Source organism: Thunnus maccoyii, chromosome 15 (genome assembly GCF_910596095.1).
Source record: "Thunnus maccoyii chromosome 15, fThuMac1.1, whole genome shotgun sequence".
Taxonomy (NCBI): Eukaryota; Metazoa; Chordata; class Actinopteri; order Scombriformes; family Scombridae; genus Thunnus; species Thunnus maccoyii.
Genome location: NC_056547.1, coordinates 11,571,305 through 11,593,533, shown reverse-complemented (window position 1 = coordinate 11,593,533; position 22,229 = coordinate 11,571,305). Strand labels below are relative to the sequence as shown.

At 37.5% G+C, this 22,229-nt stretch overlaps 1 protein-coding gene across 1 annotated transcript; it reads left to right on the top strand.

Annotated features, from left to right (window-relative positions):
- The first annotated feature begins 233 nt into the window (after positions 1-233).
- On the top strand, positions 234-22,206 carry slc44a4 (solute carrier family 44 member 4). The gene is made up of 22 exons (XM_042435111.1): positions 234-475; positions 10,588-10,636; positions 10,890-10,963; positions 13,321-13,399; positions 13,535-13,634; positions 13,736-13,867; positions 13,960-14,020; positions 14,318-14,438; positions 15,250-15,333; positions 15,728-15,840; positions 16,155-16,277; positions 16,869-16,968; positions 17,209-17,301; positions 17,442-17,544; positions 17,776-18,035; positions 18,600-18,694; positions 19,082-19,185; positions 19,547-19,620; positions 19,801-19,871; positions 20,671-20,765; positions 20,890-20,974; positions 21,426-22,206. The coding sequence occupies exons 1-22, from the start codon at positions 433-435 to the stop codon at positions 21,542-21,544; spliced, it is 2,178 nt and encodes a 725-aa protein (XP_042291045.1). The 5' UTR covers positions 234-432; the 3' UTR covers positions 21,545-22,206.
- Positions 22,207-22,229: the final 23 nt, after the last annotated feature.

The window sequence follows — 22,229 nt, the reverse complement described above, 5'->3', positions numbered from 1 at the left end:
GGTCAAGAGTGAGTCCTCTGTCGAGTAAACAATCTTCGGCTGCACGCGAAGGTGCGCATCCCTCAGAGTTGTGTGATTGGCCCCAATTCAACCTGTTAAAAGTACAAGATGAGACAATCCTAAGAAAATCACCTTCTCATTTCACAGGTCAAGAGTGAGTCCTCTGTCGAGTAAACAATCTTCGGCTGCACGCGCAGGTGCGCATCCCTCAGCAGCAGGTGCGCCTATGACGTCACTACCTAGTTACAACTGCCAGGAAGAAAAAAGATTTCCTCACTTGGTTGCCATGATCGCCTGGACGCGACAGTACCCGTTTTAAAGGCAATTTTTAGGTTTTTGTTTGGAAAGTTTTTAAGTTTATTTTAAGTAAAGAGAGGAGTTAAGGAAGTTAGTAAGAAGTTGAGGAAGAAAAGGTGGAAGTTGAGGCGGAAAATGGGTAGAAAACGGGAAGAGACAAACGAGGACTCCGAGTATGGTGAGTGGACATCGTCCGTTACCTCTGAGAGTTGACTGTCTGTTGTTGAAATCTCAATTTATATCTCAGTATATCTTTTACTTTGAGCAAATATTAACGTTAACTTTTATTCTTCCTAAGTTTGGGCTTACTAGAAAAGTTTATACATTTGATTTCTAATAAATAACTTTCATGAATATTCTTTTGACAAGCGGTTTTAATCTGTTAACGTTGATAATTGATATAAGCTTATCTTTAGGTCAAACTTATATTAAATTAATAGATAATGGTGGGCCTATTTATATAAATCAATGGCCATCTCATTTTATATCTAAATCTTTAAAAAAAAGTATTTGTTTATGAATAAATAATCAACTAAGCTACCAACAAGAAAAACTGACATATGCGTCAGGTCAAATGTTTGCGAGTCTACAGATTTGTCTGTGAGCAGCTAGCATGTCTGCCATCCATACACATTTTAATTTTTTTTTTAAAATTTTGTTTGTTTTATTTTATTGTAATTTCTTTAATTGTTTAGAAACAACTTAAGTAGTGTCAGTTTAATTACAGATGAACCAAAGCGTCCCAGATACTTGACCTAAAGAGGAAAGAAATGCTTAAAATCAGCCCAGCATGTAAAAAAAAAAAAAAAAAAAAGTTATACAAGCACAGTACTTAAAGTCAGTGCTTGGTCAGGATCCCCTTAAAGAGCAAATTGAAGGTTGGAGCCCCCAGTGAATCAATGTGTAGGAAAATGATGTAGGAACTACATTTTCATAAAAATGTGCTTGTATATACACTACATCGACTTCTGAAGTTGTTGTTGTTGTTGTTAGAGAATTTTATTTCCGCGTCCAAAAAAAAAAAACTAAACTGGAAGTGACGTAACAGAAGGGAGCACTGTCAAGTTGAACAACAAGAAAGGAATGGATCTCAAGGCTAGTTTTGACACTAAAGAGGTTGTAAATGTTTATTCATTCACATATGATGGACTACAAACACATAATTTTGATGCTGTTAAGTGTCCAAAGGATCAGAGACAAACGAGGATTAAAAGAAATAATGATCATTAACTAGAAATTCAGTTATACCATAACTTACATTGTGAGAACCAGCAGACAACCAGGCAGATGTGCTGCTAGCGGCACGTAACACAGTGTTGTTTCACCTCACAATGCTGTAACATTTGCTATCACATATCAGGTTTAAAGAGCAGCTTTTTAGGTCAGTTATATGTCACAGTGTCTGATTTAACTCCTCACTATGTTTACGGAGAAAGAGAGAGACGGGGCGAGAGGCAGATAGAGATACATTTCTAATTTAAGTTTTTAATAGAACGACAGATGTTACAAAGTGTTTCAATGGCCTCATTTAGGTGACAATTAATAAAAGTTATCACAATAATACGTATAGTGTTTGGATGTAATTAACATTTTATGCAGTTAGGAGCAGCTTCACGTGTAACAAATAGATGTTGCATTAAGGCCTGCAGACGTCAGCAGCTAATACTAACAAACATATAAATAAAAACTATTAATACATTCTAATATTCTCCAACTGCATTGACTAAAATAAAGCACCTATATATGTAATACAAATGTAAACCAAGGTTCAATCACACCACCAAAATTCAAAGCACTAATTTGGAAGTTACCATCACCATCAAACTGATCAGTAAGTGTTTTAACAAGAGAATAGAATAGAATAACAGCAAGAAACCACTAACCTGTAAAACACTGGTATGAAATATGCTACATCCACCTTTGACTAGAATCTGGTAAGACATACAAACATGCTGAATGTAAGTTTTAAATGATGTGTCTGGATGTATCTCAAACATATGGTCACATGAAAAAAATACCAATTTACGGATACGCCAAAGCTAAACAATGCTATGCAATGCAATCACGAGACAGTTTTTGTTTTTAATTTAATAACCATAAATAAATAGTGAAAATGTTCAAAAATATCCCATCACTCAGTCATTCATGATCTAAATTTTTCACCAAATTTCATATAAATCTCGCACCAGGTTTCAAATACAAATAAACAACAAAACAATTGAGTCAGTCTGAAACTAAAATGTAACCTTTTGATAAATATATTTATAGGATGTATAAATATGAATTAATCTGACTTGTAATAATGTCAAACTGCAAACTGAGAACCACAACATCCATACTGGGTTTCACTCTTAAGTCCCGTGTTAAACCATCAAGGCTGTGGAGGTTACAGGCAGACTGCATCAGGTTTGGTGATCTACTTGCAAGATCTGGAAAGGGACCCCAGACCAGTGTAGGACAAGGTAGCGCTGCTGTCCCGTAGAGTCTTTGGTGACCTGGAGTAGTCCTCCCTCAGAGACTCCATCAGGGCTGATGCATATGCTGGGGGAGATAAAAAAAAATATATAATATATCAAATAATAAATTATACTAAATGACTGAAATTGCTAACTGTATGATGGCCTCATTTTTGACATGATGTGTAGTGTCACACTGTCACTAAAAGGTGCATTTTGTCAAAAAGGAATATATCAGTACAGTCAGTTGCCAGTTTATTAGTATATATTGATACCTAGCCAAAGCAATAAATCCTACGTTCATGAAGGTTCCAATGTTCAGTTTTTATTGAAACTGATTTAGATTCAGCTTTATGGTCATTTTAAACGCTGCAGTTTGTGATGCTGTTAAATATTAACGCTTTATACTGAGAGTTGTTTCTGATATTTTGTCCACTCCATGTATATCAATGAGGGCGGGGCTGCTTTGTTAGACTGGATTAGTTTTAGTGGCACTAATTCTGAAAAGATCACACAATAGTCACGTGCTGTACATCTCAAGGAAGGAGAAGTCAGCGCGCTTTGGTACACAATGGAAGACGAGGGAGTGAAACGCCTCCAGCGAGAAACTCTGATACTGTGAAGACAACAACTGAACATCCGTCACCAGTGCTGTTCTGATAGCGTCACTCTCCAGTTTAAAGGCTCCCGTAGACCCTGCATAAACAAATATTTTATAAGATTTATTTACAAATATGTGATCAACTTTGGTGCGTTGTCTTTACAAAACATTATTTTCTGGTTTAAGCACATTGAAACCAGTACAAATACAGCAGGAATCAGCACCACTGATGATTAGACCTCAGATCATACACATCATCCTCTACCTGGTTTCTGCTACTCCTTTGTTCGGTGCTTCTCCCTCCAGAGGTGGATGTGCGCAGTGGGGAAATGCAGGCGTGTCGAGTTAATGGATTCCTGAACTTACCAGAACAGTTCATGTCTTCGTGGAGCTGAGTCTCTTTGGTCGGCGCTGAGCTGCTGCTGAAGGTCGAGCTGATGAGGCAGCTTTGTGTACCGGAGGAACTGCACCGGCTATCAGCCTAACACAGTCCCGAACATCATCATATCGCAAATAACACAACCCTTCTGTCTAAAATGAGCCCACACGCAACCGTGTTCTTCCATTACAAAGGCAGCAATGAAGAGTCTTCATCTGCACAAAACTCAGCCAGGCATGAAAGCTAGCTGCTGCTTTTCCTGCTAGGAAAAACTAGCAAAAAAAGAAAGAAAGAAAGACAGAAATAAATGCAAAGTCACTAAATGACGACCACGCAGGCCATTAGTACTCAGCACCTCGCAGTGTGCTCCCTCCTGTGACGTAATATGACGCTTTGTTGAGGGAAAAAAAGCTTTTTTTAAGGTGCTCAAAATGCTAACTTTTCAGTCTTAATTTCTGCCTTTATGTCTCGTTAAACTAATAAAATCACACATTAATATTTCACAGGATATCTTTTATGATACATAAACTGTAAATTCAGTAAAAAAATTCAACCTGCAAGTTGCTTTTTAAGTTAAATTTGAAGGGAGGGCAAAGCTGTTACTTAACATTTGTTTATTTTGTTTGACTTCTTGAATATTTGCTTTTTTCTTGTGAGATAAGTGATAAGTTAAGCTTTTAACTACCCAGGCCTCCTTTTTTAAAAAAAACAAAAACAAAAGATAAGACAAAGATGGAAAAATCATTTTTGGTTGAGCTGCTGACTGTGTTGAGGGTTCAAAAGTACACATTGCTTCATTTTAATGAGGTCTCAAGCCAAAGAGATTGGAAAACTCTGATTTATCAAATGCCTTGTGGTGTTAAATTAGACAACAAAATGATAAATGTGTATCATGATGGATCATATTTAAAATGACACCACCACATGACAATGGCTGTGACAAAAGATGAAGAAGTTATATGTTGCCAAGACCGATGACACTTCAATTATCTTTCTTGATTAATCAATTCATTGTTGGATCTATAAGACTTCAGAAAATGTCCATCACAAGGTATCATCTTCAAATTTTGTGTGCAAAATGCAAATCACAGTCATAAAAAAAGAGAAAAGCAGCAAATTCTGACAATTAAAAGCTAGATTTAGAGATGGTTGGCATTTTCCCCTGAAAACAATAACTCAAACAAGTAATTGATCATTAAAATAGCTGCCTATAGTCGACTAATTATTTCAGCTCTAGTATTGCTCCTGCAGAATCTTTTAATGGTTTGTGATTTAGGCATACTGCTCTTTATTTCGCGGATGCTGACCACCAAGTTTTCCACGGTGAAGGAGAACGGCAGTATCATGTTTAACTAATCACGTTTTGTCTTTTGCCAATAAATTATAGAGCAGAGAAAGTTGGATTGGTGTAACAGAGCCTATTCCCTCTGAGAGAATTGTCACTGTTTATGCACGGACACATTACAGACCTGCCTGTGACAATTTCATTGTAGCCGTCTGTCGTGTAAACATCAGATCTCCGCTTCGTGCATCCTTGTTTGCTCTTTGTGGCATTTGATGTATTGATGGAGTCACAAGTCTATTGACAGTCTGGGAGGTTTAGCAAGGCTACAGTAAACAAATCCTCCCTGGAGGCAAATGCCGTCGGATTTCATGTCAACTCAAATAACCTATGATAAACAACAGAGAATAGGACGACGACAAAAGAAGATATCGCAAGTGTCAGCTGACAGTTGTACTAATCATGGCTTTACTGTGACAACCTCACCTCTGTTCCCAAGAAACTTTTTTTATGTAAATGTTGTTTTTAAACTCATCACCATGTTTTCTCACCGGTAATCTGCTTCCTACTAGTTCTATGCTGTTGTTTCAGCCTTCATGAGGAAGTGGAAATCCATTTGAATGTTAGCTAGAGGTTTCAGACTGCTCGTTGTTACCCAATCAAGTTAGGTAATGTTGTTGTAAAATGTGTCTGAATTTTTTCTTGGTTGAAGCGGTTGCACGTTTTAAACGCAATGTTTTTTCGTTTTTCTGAGGCCCACAGTCGTAAAATTGCAACATCTATTTGAAACTGTTACTGAATGAATGTAGACACACGCTACATATCCCAACACCTCAGATTCTGAACTGTATCACATCAACATTTTTGGTGAGAAAATATTAATACTGTAAGAAATACCACAGTCCAAGTTCAAACAACATGGCGATCTCCCACTGACCCCCCAGCTCTCTCTTTTGGACCAATTTCAACAGTTTTCCAAGTGAGTGTTTGACCTGTAGTATTTTTTCTCTTTATTCTAAAGATGTTTCAGTGATAGAAAACTCAAATAATTAAAAAAAAAAGTATAATACACATGATTTGGAAGGATTTGTTTCAATGTTGTAAACCCCTGTTGCGGTACTTCTAGAGGTTTTTGTCCTCAGAGATGCTTCAGAATGTGACAGTCAAGAGCAATGAGTACAGTCTCCAGAAACATGGGACAGTTGCTGACATATCTGTTAAAGAGCTAGAGCAAATGAGGCATGTACTTGCAAATGGGTACAGTACAAATGCCTCGTGTCAGGGTTTACTGTGAAGCCGACGTGCGCTGTGGCCCTGTAGCTTACGTAATGCCTCATAACCGTTGCCAGAACTTGCTTTCATCCATCCACTTTGTCAACAGCCTTACTGCTTCAGGTGAACAGAACAAGGACAAACTTTGGAAGATTAGGCCATGGTTGGATGCATTCAGAGAGAAATGTCTACAAATAGAACCAGAGGAGCATAACTCTGTGGATGAAATGATGATTGCTTTTTAAAGGGAAGTTCAGTAGAATCAGACAATACATACGTGGGAACCCCTGTACATGGGGCTTCAAGGTTTGGGCAAGAACAGGAATCTCAGGCGTCGTCTGCGACTTTGACTTGTCTCAAGGAAGTGTGCAGGGTAAATATACCAAGTTTAAGCTTATGAAGCTTACATCAGCACTTCCTGCAGGACATTTCTTTGACTCTACTCATCAGACTCCTTGAGCGTTACACCCTGTGCATGTGCCAAACCTCAGGTTAGCGTAAGAGAAGGAGCTGAGAAAACAAGGCAGAGGGACTTCAGACTTTTGACTTCAGAGTGGATGACGTGAGGTGTTATGACAACTCGTCTATTACTCTTCTCTCCACTTTTGATGGTCCATACCTAGTTAACAAGGTTGCCCAGTGGGACAAATCCACCAAGTCCTCCATTGAAGTGAGAAGACCATCCATTGTGAAGATGTATAACCGATTCATGGGTGGGATCGATTTGCTTGATTCCTTTACAGCCAAGTTCCACAATAGGTCCACACACTGGTATTTGTACATTTTTTTGGCACACCATCATCCTTGGAGTGGTCAATGCTCGGCTGCAGTTCAAGCGTGACTGTAGAGTGAACCCTGCAGATCCCAAACCCAGGCACAGCTGGTAACCTCTCTCATTCAAATCAATACCCTGAAGAGAGGCAGACCATCCATGGATGAGGCAAGAGCACAAAGCCCCAGAGTGAAAAAAGATGGCCAACAATGCTCCCCCTCCTGATGTTCGCAGGGATGGTGTGGGGTAATGAAAGTTGAAAAAAGAGGCCGCTGCTGTTCGTTTGTGCTTTACAGATAAAGAAACTGCTCCCTTGAGTTTCACACATAAGGAAACCCAAAGTCCTTAGACATCCAAGATCATTATTATGTTCAAGCAAAGTTCAATATGTAAATATGAAGAAATTGTGGAGCAGTGATGTAATAAAACTCCAATTTTATTTTGCAATGTCAAAAAAAGTTCCAATAACAAGTCATTTTCTTAGTTTTTTATCATGCAGAAATGCATTATAACATGGATTACAATTACAGTTTTAACTAGTCAAATTGATTAGCTTTTTATTGTGCTGTATCCAACAGTTTCATGTCAATAAAATTAGTTTTAGTTACATATTTTGATATTTAATCATCAGTGCCTAATAATCTATGAACTTTGTTAAAATTAAAGTTGTGATATTTTTAAGTGTTGCAATTTTGCAACATTTTCACAAAATCCTCCAAAAAAACAAAGGAAAAAAAAAAGTTTTAAAAAGAAGAAAAAATCAGTGTTTTGGTTTCAGGGGGTTAAGACCGTTTAGAAACAATGTTTAGAAATAAGTCACTTTGCAGAAGTTGCTGGAAATCATTGACCAGAAAATGTGTTAAAGCTGCTTGGGGCAATCAGGGGGAAAGACTGGATCATCTGACTATAACACACAAGATAGTTAATAAAGCTAATGTATAAAGCTAGAAAACAACCGAAGCGTTTCATTCTAAAATGCAGTATATCCATTTTTTAAAAGAGGTTTAAAGTTAATTGCACAATATGTAAATATTGTTCACTCTATCCATAAATTGTTCATATTTGGTTCGATTAGTAAGGATTAAACATATAATTATAATATTCTGTCATACCAGGTGTTTGTTGTCAAGTAGATGTACTTTTTTCTTTTACTTGCTGAAATCTTATTTTAGAATCAAAAACTTAATAACAAACAGACCACTGTTTATTTTATTGTTTATTTGAATAGGTTCAATGACTCTTTTTATGTCCCCTTTGAATATTCGTAGTGATAAGAAATACTTTGTTTTATAGAGCTGCTGCCATGGCTATTAACATGTTAAATTATGAAGCTAGTCAGGAGTCACACATCAGAGTCAACATTCAAATCCATCACCTTTGAATGGATACGTTCCTTCCCCTCATATTTTGCAAAGATTACTTATTTCTTTCTTTTCTTCTGGGTCAGTCCTCTGAATACCGCAGGTTACCAATTAACCATGTTTTCATCTCTTTTTGCTGTAAAACATAAAGAAGGGTGAGGTTTGTACAATAAACCACACAGTCTGTACACTCTTAATTTAAATTACTTATGCCATCCTCTCAGTCAAATTGTTCTCACAAATGTCTTAATCGTGGTTTTGATTGAGTGTTTTGCTAAACTTGGGCAAAGAAAACTAAAAATAGACACAGTTGTTCTGTCTGTTATACCAGGATGAAGCGATGACCTCACATGTCACCTTTCTACTTTGCAACTCCAAGCTATAAAAATGAGGTGCAGCTTGTATGTCTGGGGTTCAAAGTTTTGCACATTTAAAGCTTTCCTCCACCTTTTTACAAGGGCATAAAAACTGAAAAGTCACTGTGTGAATCACAGCGAGCCACTTTCCAGGTTGTCATTTATTCCAAACCCAAGCTGTATCCTAGCACAGCTGAAATCTGATACTTGCGGCGTTGCAAGAGGCCGATGAACAGGTTCCTTTGTTTCATATTGCTTCCTCAGTCATTTTTCATGGTATTACACAAATGAGGGTTTAGGAAGCAAATGACGTGCACAAAAACAGTATGGATACAACCGTGTGGTCTGTTTGTGAAATTCTGAAGTAGTAGAAGTTTAGATTAGGTTTTATCTCTATTGCTTCTAGTAACTTATTCACACATTTATACTCCAGTGAAGCAGTTTTAATCTTTTCTGGGTCTTTGTTTGGGAAAAAAGTGTTATGTTTGCTGTCCCATTCAGAGCCGTATAAATAGTTACCAACTTATTGCATCCTGCTTAAAAATTTGCATCCTACTCAGGCAACCTGACATGACAGTCTGGTGGCAGTACCGACACAGCCTCCAGTCATCTGTATTCATATTATAGTCAGTGTAGACAATTTGGCTCCAGCTGCTATGAGAAATGATTATCATTGGTGAGCTGCCTGTCAAACTGTCCGTCCCTACGGAGCAGTCAGATTCACGCAGCGTGTTTAATGTTTGCAGGCGTCAGATGAAAATCTAACAAAGCAACAAAAGAGAACCCACATGCTTTTTATCAGGTCGTACTGAAGAACCAGTAGGCTGTTGAGACTCTTCCTCGTGACCTTCACCACTATTAGTTCTCTGGTAAATGAGTGTTGGAGTGTTGTTATTGTTATTTGTGGTATAGTTCATTCTGCCACATGCCAAAGGATGACTGTATCTTCTGAAAACCTGTTTTTAAGTCTTTAGGTGAGGTTGAGATTATAAGCAGTCTGTTTAGTTTTGCCTGCCAGACAGGAAAATGCAATGGAGGCTAATTGAGGCTCACAGACAAGTTTTCACCGTGTACATTTTTCCATTATATTGATGAATGTCCACAACTCCCCCTCCTCCAGACGCTTAATTGTTAATTCAAATTTCATTCAAATAATCCTGAGCTGTGAGTTTTAGTGCTGTGCCCCAACTCAGATCATTTTCTCTTTACTGCCTTTACTGTGATTTCACATTGAGTGACTAACATGAACTCTAGACTCTAAACTTCAGTTTATATGGATAAATGATACCTGCTGGATTTCACAGTTTGTTGTTACAGGTACTCATTCTTCCTGTTCCAGGAAACATACCTGAGACATTTCTTTCCTGTAACACTGGCACGTTTATCATAGTAATTACATTGTAAAACACTTATGAGCAACTGACCCATAAAAATATAATATTCCCTCTCTTGTCTTCACGTTTTCCTCATTCACTTGCACAGTAATTCATTAACTCAAAAGGAACACAAGAAAACATCTTATTGCTTAGAAATATTTCTGCAAGTACACATACACTATACAAACACACACACAAGAAACACAGATTTAATCAGCAGTACATTTTCTTGAGGTGGAATTGCGCCATTAGTGCTATTATAAAACTGAATGATAAACTAGTGTGTCCTTGATAGACTGTCTCAAAAACCACAAACAAGGAAGTCGCTGATAACATTATGACACAGTACCAGTATGTCACCACAGTCAATAAAGGTGTTTAGGACAAACCAATTAACTGATTTGCTGTTTTACTGTTGTTTTTTTTTCTCCCCAGGACAACCTGCTCAGTATGACCCGACCTTTAACGGACCCATAAATAAAAGGTGAATCTGTCTCATTTCCTGCTTGTCTATACAATCTTTCCCCACCAACTAGTCTCCTTTAATCCCCAATCCTCACTCTAGCTGTAGGGTTTCTACTGTGGTGTAAGAGTTTTTACATTTGCATAGCAGATACGTGTTTGTTGAGTTTCTGTTGACTGATGGAATCACATTTGTCACCCTACCAAGGCAAAGTTCAATGCAAAGCGCAGGCCTGCTCACTTACACCTGTCTCTGTCTCTCTTTTCTTCATCAGAGGTTGCACTGATATCATCTGCTGTATCCTGTTTATGGCCGTCATCCTCGGCTACATAGTAGTTGGGATTATAGGTGAGAGTAACCTGACACCACCTACACAGTCTTTTGAATCTGCCACATACTCAAATGATGTCTTCACTCTTTTTGTTTTCCACATTTCCTCTTGTCCATTCTGTTTGTTCCACTACTTTCAGTACTTCTGTATGTTTTCTCTGCCACAGTTTTTTACTCCACTCTCTCTCTGCTGCTTCTCTCAAAGGGGCACTCCTCCATGTCATCAGGAGACTACAAATGTTTAAGTAAAGCCTGCATTACAAACTGAAGGTGTGGATTTTAAATGCAGCCACTTGCCATTCAGGAGCTATTTCAGGCACCCTTGTTGCCAGAAGTCCCATTAAAAATCCCATTAATTTTTCCTGTAGACAACATTACGTGACTCACAGTTTGAGCACTTTAACAGCCTGGATTGGCACAAAACTCTCACAGTTTAATCATAAGTGCAAAAGATGAACAGCTGCATTAAAAAATATCTGGTTCTTTGATAACAAGACTGAGTCCAAACCTAGTATATGGCTGGCAAATTCACGAGGCTTATCTCCACCTGGTTACCGCAGTTACAGTCAAATCAAGCGCACCTTCAAAGCAGCCGCCACAAACTAAACAGCTACATGAGTCGTACATTTTACTTGCAAGACTCGTGTTTTAATGCTGTTGTTCAACGTTTGTGATAAAACCTTGAGTCCTGGTATTAATTCAGTTATAAAATCCAACACCTGAGCTGAGAGTGTCAGAGCTCGGTGCAGGAAACACAGTCACTCTGTTGCACTGCTGTCCTCTGCTTCCATCATCTCATGCTGATTCATTTTGAAAGAGCAATGGTGTAACTTCACTCACTCACTCACTCACTCAGTCATAGGACTGGTCTGTGGCCGGTCCAGCCAAAAAGCTCTCAGGGTAGAAGTTAACTACGACTCCCAAGATGCACATTTCATAGTTTGGCTAAAGCTATGATGTTTCAGTTTTTGATGTTTCACCACCAACCTCAAGATTTACACTTTTTTTTTTTTTTAAATTCTGGTTTATTATTGTTTATTATCATTTAAAGTTTACTTAGTCGTGTCTTTAAGTGAATTGAGGTTCCATTATTGTTTTAAACTATGAGCAGCTGATTTCTATGGGAACATCCGGTCAGCTGCTCTTTATTGCCGATCATCAAACTCATTCCAACACACAGGGCCGTCTCTCTTATCTAGAGTCAATAGAGAGGTCTGATAAGTAACACAGTCACCGTATGTGTGTCAGCGGTTGAATGTGTCCCAAATAATCAGCTATTTTCTTCACTGGATGCAGTTCAAAAGCAGTGGTTGGCGAAGGTCGATTTGTAGTGGTGAAGTGGAGAAACCTATTGGCCTTTGCTGATATGTTAGTGTCTGGATTTATTCTCCATAAACTATAGAGAACTATTAACCATTAGTCTTCTTTATGAGAAACAGTGGTAATAGTCAAAGAATTCACTCTTTAGCTTGTGTGTGTGTGTGTGTGTGTGTGTGTGTGTGTGTGTGTGTGTGTGTGTGTGTGTGTGTGTGTGTGTGTGTGTGTGTGTGTAGCTAAAATCAAGAAACAGTCAGTTAGTAATTCAATACATTACATTTTACATTACACTGCAATCATTTAGCAGATGTTTTTGTCCACAGTGACTTACAATAAGTGCATTCAAACGGAACCCCATGGGAACAAGAGAGATGTCATCAAAGCATCCTGTCAGACTGTTGTGCCCTCTTGTGGTTGAACTGAGACCATTTCAGCCGGCCACCGCCAATTTGTTTTTATCATACCTGATTACATGCCTTATTTTGACAGGTGTCATCAAAAATGGAAATTTGTGAGCCAATCTGAATATATGCCTGTTACAACTTGTGGGTAACTTGTTGATAGATTATGTTGAAAATGTGCAGTGGCAACATAGCTGGAAAAAAAAAAAAAAACAGAATCTGGTGGGTTACACAATTTGGTACAACAGAATCACATCCATATTTCCCACTTCATCCAGAAAACACTAGTGTCAGAAACTATTTTACACATTTTTTAGATTATTGTCATAAATGAACAGTCTGAACGAACGTGTGAAATATAAATATATATATATACAGTCTATAAAATAAACCTTGTGAATGCTAATGTGTGGAATATAAATATATATATGTATATACCCCCGTACAAACAATAAACTGGCAAACACTATGATTGTACAGTTTTTCGTGTTAACACAAGTGAAAACGTTTCCTCATACGCTAAAGCTATCTGTCAATGTCAAACTTAAGTAACTAAATGGACACAATCCAGCTTGACTAACTTGTCATTAGCTTTTACGTCATTAGCTTTTATTCTGTTCTTCTTATCTCTGTTTTAATGTTTGTTTTTTTTATCAGCTTGGCTCTATGGAGATCCCAGACATGTTCTTTATGCAAGAAACTCAACTGGATGGTTCTGTGGCATCGGACCAAATGAGTAATTTAACATCTCTCTACCCTTTTCATCCTTTTTTTTTTTTTTTTTTAAACAGGTATTATATATATATATATTATCTACATATTTGATTAATGCAAAATCAGTAACTCTTTCTTCCTGTCCTTTTTCTCTCAGAGGCCGACCCACTTTGTTCTACTTTGACATGATCAAATGTGCAACGTCTGTCAATATAATGGCCACTGCTCTTAATGGTTTTCAGTGTCCAACCACACAGGTAGAGATGGCTCCTTGGTTTTGTAGTTTGTACTGATACTTGACTATTTACTGGACTCTTCCAGTGTCTCAGAAATGAACTTTTTTTTTCACTACCCATAGGTGTGCGTGGAAAAATGCCCAACTGATTTCTGGGCTGTTTCGCCATTTTCATATTTGCCAGATGTAAAGCCAGCAGACGTTTTCAATCAAAGCTTCTGTGTGCCATCCATCAACCTGGCAACTACTAAGTTGGTAAGTTTAATTTGTTTTGATTTCAGTTAAGTGAAAAATTTTGTTTATGAAATTGGTCTGTATTTTAGCCAGCAAATTTAACTTTTTTTCAGACTGTTAAAGAAATTGTGGACAAGGAGCTGTGTCCTTTCTTCCAAATGCCAACAATATCGGGTGAGTTGAACTTCTCATGTGTACTAGACTGTACTGCTTTTTCATTTTGGTCTGATAGATTACATGATATATTAGCACCGGATTACAGGTTTGTTTTCAGTTTTCTGCTGCTGTTCATTTATTTCAGTGTGGATTTAACTGCAACTAATCAACAAATACAAATTCAAAGTTCATATGGACGTTTTGTTTAATTCCATAATTGTTCAGTGGGTGATGCCAAGTATGCAAAGAGACTAACAAATTATACTTTAATCAATTTCAAGCTAATTTGATTCCTTTATTTTCCCTTAATGGTAGTGCTGGGGAGATGTTTGCCCGATATCTCATTACTGAAGAACATCCCTCCAGAGTTTTCCGATATTCCAGGCTTGCCCTCCTCCATTAACGACACAGTCAACCTCATCAAAAATGGCACTGGGTAAGATACAGCGGATTCCTGGAGCCTTTTATGTCCATTACCAATAAAAATGACTTTTGCACTGGCGTGTAATCGCACATGCACCTAAATCACAGATAACTGCACACACTTTAATAACCCTCTTGTTTTTCTCCTCCTCATCACCAGCACAGGGTCGGTGGTTTGTGAGTTTTTGTGTTGATTTGTAGTGTAGCAGCTTTAGTTGCTTGTTAGTTATACACAGCGGCCTTAGATATCATGTGAAACGCTCTCTTGGGACTTGCAGCATTAATATGTAGTAGTCTGTGGAAAAAAAACTCCCTTTCTCTCTCTCTCTTTTTCTGAGTGTTTAGGGTGATCTGTCTATTTAGTCTGCCTTGCTTTATTTATGTCTCATCAGAGATGTAGTGGAGAGAAAATTCACCTAAATTGCAGTTTACTTGTCATTTTAGAATAAAGTTTATGGTATTTTTACATTTTAAAATCACATTTCATAATGTACATTAAAGCAAAACGCTTTAAACTAAGAGGATTGGGCCTTTTTTATAAGGAACAAAGCATGAGTGAAGGTAGTTGATATTTTAAGGAGGATCACTGATTGGAAACTATATTTGACTCATGTTTTTCTTTACCACTACATCACTTTTAGTAATGTAACAGGCTTTACATAAATGCTTCAAATTTGTACGCAGTTAGTGTCTATTTTTGTTTCTTTGTTAGTTTTATAAAAGATATTTGTAAGTTTCTCCTTTTGTTTACCATATCTCTTCTACCTGATCCTTTGCTTTTCACTGTCGCTGACTCAGCTTGTCCTTGCTTTTGTCTCCATTAGGGACGTTTTGAATGGCTTCAATGCCAGGGAGATTGGTGTCCGAATCTTTGAGGATTTTGCGTCGTCATGGCCGTGGATCCTCCTGTGAGCTGACTGGCAGAACTACACCACACACTGCCACCTACTGGCAGACATACATATAGGAGATAGGAGATACCAAAGACATTTTGAACATACAGTCCCACCTCTGATGTTTGAAGTCAGATTTTAACGTGCAATACAGAATTGAACTGTTAAACATGGAGTAGTTATTCAGTATGCAGTTATTATGCTCAATTATTTTACAGTATTTTAATCTTTTTTTATATGGCTTACAATTAAAATGATTAACCCATTACAATTTAGTAATTCATGCTTATACCTTGATCTTTTATACATCTCCTCATCCCTCAACTTTGATCTCTGCCTTTATGTTTAGTCCATTTTTGTTTTATCCACTCATTTTTTTCTTCACAACTTGTCCGTCCCCCCCTCTCAGTGGTCTGTTTATAGCTATGGTGGTCAGCATGCTGTTCCTGTTGCTGCTGAGATTCACTGCTCCAGTCATGGTGTGGGTGCTCATCATAGGAGTCCTGGGCGCCGGGGCTTATGGTAAACACTGAACAGAAATGATTTTATATAGTTAAACATGCAGTACAGAGAGTCTGCAGGTGTAGTCATATAGACCACTTAAACAACTTTCTTTATTAGAAGTTAAGTCATGATATGGTGGCATTCTTTAGTGGAAAATATTGCTGGTCTTGTTCAATTTGGCTCATTAATGTATGGATACGAAGCTTATAAGTTATAGTTTTACATCTTTGTTCTGTTTGACTGTACAAATACAGTCTGTTTGGGCAATTAATTTGTATGTGTCTGTTGATGTGTCAGAGTGTCTATGAATCATTTTTTCATTTGCCTTGCAGGGATATGGCACTGCTACTGGGAGTATGATAACTACAAGAAAGCCTCTGCTACCATTGCTGACATAGGTTTCACCACCAACTTCAATATTTACCTGCAAACCCAAGAGACCTGGTTGGCCTTCTGTGAGTCTGAATAAAATGCTTTTGTATATATGAAATATTAAAGCACCTTTTTTACCTAACCATGTGCTGTTTTACCATCCTCAAGTATTTCTCACAGTGTGGGGATAAGTTTAAACCTTTTAGTTTGCCTGGTGACATATTTGGATTTTGGAGGGATCTTAATGTGCACATTAAAACCGAGTTAGGTCAGAGTCAAAATACAAAGGTCAGTACAATGAAAATGAAAAATATTTTCAACCAGGCAGCTCTTACTGAGGCAAATACCACTACAGAGGAAATGAGAGCTATAAATAGGAGAAAACCACAGATAATAGTTCCTGAATCACTTCCATGTGTTTAAACATTCATATCCAAAAATAGATGCAATAAAACCATTGTGGGTATACACACGAATACATGTCGTTTTTACAACACCACTTGATTGATGACATTGTAAAACGCTGCAGATAACAGATGACCCTGATTTCAGGGGTTATCGCTCCCTGCAACTGCATCTTTCTCTATTTGAGTTCATATTTTTTAAGTCCTACTTAGTTAGCACTTGTTTATTCTTCCTTCTTGTGATACTTTTCTTGTTATTTTCCACCTCAGTGATCATCATTTCTGTGGTGGAGGCAATCATTCTCCTAACCATCATCTTCCTGCGGACCAGGATCCTCATAGCCATCGCCCTCATCCAGGAGTCCAGCAAGTTAGTCCTTTAAAATAACTTCAATAATACTAAAAAAAAAGTATTTAACCTAATGTTAACCACTGCTTGTTATTAGGATCTTTATTATATAAGATGAATTAATAATAATTGTGAAAATGATTTTATGGGAATGAGCATTTTTTTGGAAACTGACTTGTAGACTAATCACTGTGCCTTCAAGTTTGTTTGTATCGTACCTCCATAGGATGACCTCATGATGTGTGTGTCCGTCTTTCACAGGGCAGTCAGTCACATGATGTCCTCTCTGCTGTACCCTCTGGTCACCTTCGCTCTCCTACTGGTGTGTGTTGCTTACTGGGGCGCCACTGCTTTGTATCCTTTTTAATTTTATGTTTGTGTGTGTGTGTGTGTGTGTGTGTATGTTTGTCAGGATGTTACTAATACATTGTACAGACTCTTGTTAAGTTTGACTATCCAGAGTATCAGTGCTTCTCTTTAACTGATATATGTAGATATTTGGCCACTTCAGGAGGCCCAATCTACAGAGTAGTGGCTCTCAACTCCACTGCGAGCGAGTGTAAGGGAATCAATGGCACCGTGAACTGTGACCCTCAGGTAAGTTGGCTCAATGTAATTATACTGTAGTGTGGATGATAATAACAACCGATACTAAATCTGCTCCTGTTATTCCTTTTGGTTAATTACACAGTTGAAGGAATTTGTCAGTCAGTCAGATTCTTCCACTATAAAACTGAATTAAAAGCAAGGTGTGACATGTCCAATCACCTGACAGTGGCTGACACGCTCTTCAAATCGTCTCACCTGCTGTCCATCTCCTCCTCTCAGAACTTCACCTCATCAGATTACCCGGGCTGCCCCTCCGCTAGCTGCATCTTCATCAAATACAACGACGAAGGTCTCCTTCAGAGGAACATCTTCAACCTGCAGATCTACAATGTCGTGGCCTTTCTCTGGTGTGTCAATTTTGTCATCGCCTTGGGGCAGTGCACGCTGGCGGGGGCCTTTGCCTCTTACTACTGGGCCTTCAACAAACCAAGTGATATCCCCATGTTCCCCGTGTGCGGCGGCTTTATACGCTCACTCAGGTAGGTTAATGAGCTGCTGTCAAGTAGGTTAAATTCTGCAACAATAAATGTGTCTTTCTCTGTCAAAGTGTCCAAAACATTGAATACCTGCAATCAGCAATGATGCCGTTTCTGGACTTCTGTTGTCTAATACTTCTTGTGACATGCAAACAGTTTGTCCTACAGAAGGTTGTGTAGAAAGAGAACACATTTTTTAACCTTAAAGTCAAGAGTAGTTTGGATAAACAGTTTGATCCGTCCAGTACAGGGATTTGCTGGCTGACTGCAGTTTCCACTCTGGCTTCTAGAGGGCGCTTTAGACCTTCACATAACAGACTTCAGCTGCTAAACAATACAAACTGTATTTGCTGAGGACTTTTAACTAGAAATTTGTTTTTTGTAAACTGTTGATTAAATAAAAATGATCAGCTGTGCACAGAGCCATATCCTCACAATTGATCTCATAATCCTGTAATTTGATACCATGATCTGTTAGCATTAAATCTATGCTGTTCTGTAGCAAAATGTGGACAATATTCATCATTAGATACTCATATAACCAGGGAAACATTAATATTTTTTTAGGTACCATGTGGGCTCTTTGGCATTCGGTGCTCTGATCCTGACTCTGGTGCAGTTAGTGAGGATCATCCTGGAGTACATTGACCACAAAACCAGAGGTAAGGCTGAAATCCCTCACTTCACCTTCTGAATGCGTCTCACCCACAATAATACTGTATATTTTTCATGTGATTGATTCATGTGTGTAACTTATGCTGCAGTGTAAATAAGATATCTGATGTCTTAATTTTGGGAATGGATCAAAGTGTGATTCATTGAATGAAGCCTTTACTCTAAAATATGTTATATATGAATGTCATAATACAGATTGAATCCATCTTTCTCTCTTGTTTCCATCTACTTTACCCTCAGTTTTTCCAGCTTTTTAAGTGGATAAAGGAATACAAACAATGTGTGAGCTTCCTGTATGTGGGAATGTGTCTTTAGAAATGAGACTGTGTTAGTTAGTAAGGCTATTAATACATGTTTTGTCTTCTCGATCCCAGCGGCACAGAATCCAGTCGCACGTTTCATATTGTGCTGCATGAAGTGCTGCTTCTGGTGTCTGGAGAAGTTCATTAAGTTCCTCAACAGGAATGCTTACATTATGGTAAGCACTATATATTGTTAGGCCCCTCTTATCTTAATTGTTATTACTGTAGTAGTAATTATGTTTAATATTTAGAGCGTAATACTTGTCTTAAAGTACTATTAAAAGGAGGAAAAAATGCTTTTTTGACCCCAATAAAAACTGACCCAATGTAACAAAAATAGTACTGCACTTATTATGCAATTTATAAAATGTCACAATCTTTACCCTGTGTATGTTAGTCATATAATATATTAGATATATGTTATGTTAGTCATATAATATAATATATGTATGTTAGTCATATAATATATTAGATATCATTTGTTTCATGTTAAATGTTGCATTTTTCTAAAACCAAATGATTTTGTTTCCTTGACAGATCGCCGTTTATGGGAAAAACTTCTGCGTCTCAGCCAAAAATGCTTTCATGCTGCTCATGAGAAACGTTGTCAGGTTTGTGCTGAAGTCATGTTTCCTCTGCTACAGACGGCGTCTTCATCACCGCCGGTCTACCTGTTGTCTCTATAATGACCAGCCTGTATGACACGAGTACATTTACGTGTATTTTAGAGGCTGGAACGGAGCCTCTGTGAATAGCGTTGTTTCTCTGACCCACACTATCTGTTCCTTCAGGGTGGTGGTGCTTGATAAAGTGACAGACCTGCTGCTGTTTTTTGGGAAGCTCCTGGTGGTCGGAGGAGTGGGTAAGGATGGCACCAGTACATTAGGCAAATGCAAGACTCCGAAAAACATGTCAAAGCAACGTTTTTAAGACTTCAGGACTGAATCTGTAGAAGCTTTTGAAGGCAGATACTAGTATATTTGGACCAAAAATGCAAATGGACAGTATTTTGTTCCATTATTCAGCATCCTGAAAGCTGCTCAATGATTTTTTTTTTTCAACAACAAAGGATCAAAATGACTACATGATGATGTGAAAGGAGTCACTCATAGTGGCGAATTATCACTCAACTACTACTTTTTTGTGTCTTTCAGCTCATTGTTTTAGTTTTACAAACCACAACTTTACTGTTTTTATTTATTTTCACAGACAAAGTGTTTACAACTTCTAGTATCCAAAAAATTGATTAATACAATTTTAAATGTGAGTGTGTATATGGATATACAGTGAAAAGTGTTAGAGCCAGAATTCTATTATCCAATTGGGAATTGTACAGTACTGAGATACTGAAACTCGCCAGTAAAACAGACTTATGAACATCTGTGTTGCTTATTAGCTAATATAGTAGTCAATATTTAATCACCTACATTTTCAGATTTCTATATTCTTCAGAAGGTAATGAGAGCTCCTCCCTCTCCAACAGCTGCTGTCACTCAAGATGCCAACTAATGTTGAAGTAGCATTATGTATAGCAGAAAGAGCTCAGTAATCTTTTCTTTGATTAGGTTAAATATAACATAAAGCTCTGTAACATTCCCTCTGCATTCAGAGAAAATGTAAAGTCTCTCAGTTTTGATATTAGCTTCTCAATCTTTTCCCAGGTGTGTTGTCCTTCTTTTTCTTCTCTGGTCGAATACCTCTACCAGGCAGCAGCTTCCGCTCCGAAACCCTCAACTACTACTGGATGCCAATTATTGTGGGTTACTGTACAAGTTGCCTTTCTCTGTTTTTTAAAGTGGTCATTCAGATCAACTATTGACTAATTGAAGTTTCTTCTAAATCATATGTTGTTGTTTTTTTCCATATCTGTGTTGTTGTAGACTGTGGTGTTTGGCAGCTACCTCATAGCTCATGGATTCTTCAGCGTCTACAACATGTGTGTCGATACACTCTTCCTCTGCTTCCGTAAGTAGATTAACATGAGTTTTTCTGAAAGCCTCCACATTCACATTTAACATGTATTATTTACAAAGGAATACTGAGTAAAATAATATTTCATTGACAGTAAAACGATCACTGTAGACTGATGATTACATCTGTCCTCCATAGGAGCAAAAATCACCTATTTTCAAACATAATAGATCACTATGATCAATCAAATTGTTAGCATGGATACTGCCAATGGGAAGTGGGAGCAGGGTTGTTTTTACGGGGAAATATTTTGGAACGTTTTCATCTCAAATGTTTTTTAATTTAACATTTTACAATGTCAATTATAAGCTAATAATTGCTAATAACTAGGACAACATTTGAGTCAAGTAATACAATAAATACAAACAATAATAACACTCAGAAACTAACACAAGTCTTCTGTTTGATCACTTAAATTGTCACAATTTGTCTCTCACACTCACAGTGGAGGACTTGGAGCGTAATGACGGATCTGAGCAGAAGCCGTACTATATGTCCAAAAACCTCATGAAGATCCTCAACAAATCCAACAAGCCACCAAAAAGGGGTAAAGCAAAAGACTGAAGATCTTTTCTACTGAGTTCATGAAACCGAACACTTGTGTCACAGATTTTCAGGATATCTTTTACTATTTGCGTCTTTTAACCTTTTAAAACTCCCATCTTCTCCCACATAAGTTTACCAAAACTGATTTTGCACTTTTTAATTATTTTTTTATTATGTTTGTGCATATATAGTATTAATGACTGTATATATGAAAAGAGTGAGCATGTAAATGTAAGTCATGTGAGGTTTTATGTTACAATGTAATCCTGCATTACATCATTTTACATTTTAAAAATATTTTTTGATTTGGTTCACAATCACTGAAAGCTCTAAAATATTCTTTCTTTCATCAACACTATCCGTTTTTCTTTATAAAAGTGATGTTATTGCTGCGCAATATTTCCACATTTTAGACTGATTAATCATGCACCAGTTAATCCAGTTAAATTGCTGTCAATGCCAGTAAGATTAGTAGATTAGTTAGATTTTTTTTTTATTTGCTGAAAGTCTTCCATACAGGACTCCTAAGATGTGATTTCTTCCAATGGAACAAAAACTGTCCTGAAATAGAACATATTTTAGATATTATTTGTAACATGGTTGTTTTATAAATACTTTTTAAATCAACATAATGTTGATTATATGAAAAATAATATAATAAAGTTGTAAATATGACTGTACATGTTCTATTGTGTGCCGGTCT

What these genes read in the sequence shown, in the direction of transcription:
- slc44a4 (XM_042435111.1), top strand. Translation starts at nt 433, where the DNA reads ATGGGTAGAAAACGGGAAGAGACAAACGAGGACTCCGAGTATG. An exon ending in AAACGAGGACTCCGAGTATG is followed by an intron (nt 476 to 10,587) that starts GTGAGTGGACAT and finishes TTTTCTCCCCAG; the next exon opens with GACAACCTGCTCAGTATGAC. An exon ending in CCTGGTGGTCGGAGGAGTGG is followed by an intron (nt 19,872 to 20,670) that starts GTAAGGATGGCA and finishes ATCTTTTCCCAG; the next exon opens with GTGTGTTGTCCTTCTTTTTC.